The sequence below is a fragment of the Fopius arisanus genome, unplaced genomic scaffold (genome assembly GCF_000806365.1).
Source record: "Fopius arisanus strain USDA-PBARC FA_bdor unplaced genomic scaffold, ASM80636v1 scaffold00207, whole genome shotgun sequence".
Taxonomy (NCBI): Eukaryota; Metazoa; Arthropoda; class Insecta; order Hymenoptera; family Braconidae; genus Fopius; species Fopius arisanus.
This window is the reverse complement of record NW_011887946.1, coordinates 120,868-122,710: the sequence shown is the minus strand read 5'-3', so window position 1 is coordinate 122,710 and position 1,843 is coordinate 120,868. Positions and strand designations below refer to the sequence as shown.

At 37.2% G+C, this 1,843-nt stretch overlaps 2 protein-coding genes across 2 annotated transcripts in view; one reads left to right on the top strand and one right to left on the bottom strand.

Annotated features, from left to right (window-relative positions):
* The window catches only part of mRpL32 (mitochondrial ribosomal protein L32), a gene marked incomplete in the record, with an annotated part of 7,632 nt that extends 6,399 nt beyond the window's left edge, over positions 1–1,233 (top strand). Inside the window, 3 exon segments of the mRNA XM_011314743.1 lie at positions 1–344; positions 464–718; positions 886–1,233. Coding sequence (XP_011313045.1) covers positions 251–344; positions 464–718; positions 886–1,148 — 612 coding nt within the window.
* A 38-nt stretch (positions 1,234–1,271) lies between these two features.
* spn-F (Protein spindle-F) overlaps positions 1,272–1,843 on the bottom strand; it is a 2,165-nt gene continuing 1,593 nt past the window's right edge. The window contains exon 3 of the mRNA XM_011314745.1: positions 1,272–1,780. Coding sequence (XP_011313047.1) covers positions 1,507–1,780 — 274 coding nt within the window. The 3' untranslated portion in view covers positions 1,272–1,506. The remainder of the gene's footprint in view (positions 1,781–1,843) is intronic.

Genomic DNA, 1,843 nt, shown 5'->3' with positions numbered 1-1,843 from the left:
CAGTAGCACGCTGTAATTATAAAAATTATGTTCGAAGATTTAAAACTTAAATGAGTACTGAATTCAAATTAGCCGCCTAAAACCATTGAACTAATGACCAATGAGAAAAAAGTGTGAAGGAATTTCGAGATATCGATGCTTTGCGAGCTCGACCTATGTGCCCTTTCACGAATAGGAGAAAGGGGGGAATATATATACCTCATCGAGTCGTGCCGATGTGTTTGACCATTTTAAAGTAGTGAATCGTTGCATGATGGCTTCAAGCTTAATAAATCGACTGAATTTAGCATTGACACGATGTGAACACTTCATTGCTTCGTTGATCGGTCCTAGACTTCCCCCAGGTAATTAAATCAGATACTTCAGATCTTTTCAATTGTGCAGAAAGATGTAAACAGCATGAGATAACCTCATCTCAATAATTTCTCATTTCTACTCATTTCATTCATGTTTTATGTTTCAGGATCTCTATGCAGTCTGGACATCAGTAATCACGACCATCATCTTCAGAATTTTGGAAAATTCAATTCATTACCTTCCTTGAGAGATATCTTAAACGATGGAATTCTGTGGGCTGTCCCAAAACACAGGAGGAGTTTAGAAAAACGAATGACTAGGAGATTTGGTACACCTGGTCTACATTGGAAGATGCTGGTACCGAAGAAGCTTCTCATTTGTCCTACATGTGGCCACGATCACCAGCCCGGTCTTCTTTGCAGTGAGTTGAAAATAAATTGTTCGCCCCTGCAAGCATTTCCCTTCATTACATTCTAATATCGAAATATAGTATATTCTTGAGAAAAATAATTATTGAGGATAAATTAAGTTGGTAATTCCATTTCTTCATAAATTGTAGCAATGTATGATTGTTATTCGTAATTTTAGACAATTGCTACTCAAGAGTAAAAGCTGAGACAAAAGAAATTCAGGAGGCCATCACGCAAAATCTTGGTTTAGAACCAGTAGAGCAAAATGTAATAGTTCTGTACGAAGGGGAGAAAGAGCTGAAGGGAGCTGATTATTGGAAAGAACAGAGGATTGTTGAACTCCCAAAAAAAAGGCCTGTCTGGTTTCACTCCAATTTAATGCAGCCTACTACCCAGGAGCCTGCAGAAACCAACGATGTTAAACCTGACCAATTGGCATAAATAGAAAGCTTGTATTATTTCGTTAATAAACTTTGTTTTCGAGGGATTGCAGATGCCCTTTACAGGAATAAATATCTCCAAAATCGATAGGGAAACGAAATCAGTGCTAAAAACAAACCATTGTTAATTTCTTAAAGTACAGTTCCATTGTTTATTTTATTGCTACAGATTATTGAAATTGTTAATAGGATAAAAAAGGGTAATGAATCATCATTGAGTTGATGGTAATCCTGAAATTCTTGTGGATGATGAAAAATGGTCTAATTATGGTGAATTTTGGGTCATCCTTTCCCTTCTTTCTATAATTTTGTGACGAGCGTCGGATGTCTGAAATTGTTGCTCTCGAATTGAATTGTTATTATGGTAACATTTCGCTATTTGAGACTGATCCTGTAGAAAAGTGAGAGAGCACGTGTTCATGGAAAATCTCAAAGGGTACTGATTTTCCGAAGAATGCTCCACACATTGGACAAATTTGGACATCATCGGGAATTTGGTTGACAGGCCCTTCGACTTTGCCGGATTCTAAGCTCACAGCAGTTGGCAGACTCGTCTGGGTGGTACCGTCCTCTCTGAGGCTGTCATCAGAGTCGAATTGAGTGCCTGTTTGACAAACTTTTTTGCTTGCTGAAAATATTTAATACGAATTCTGTTTAAAATATTGAAAAATCGAATGATCTTGAATTATTGTTATA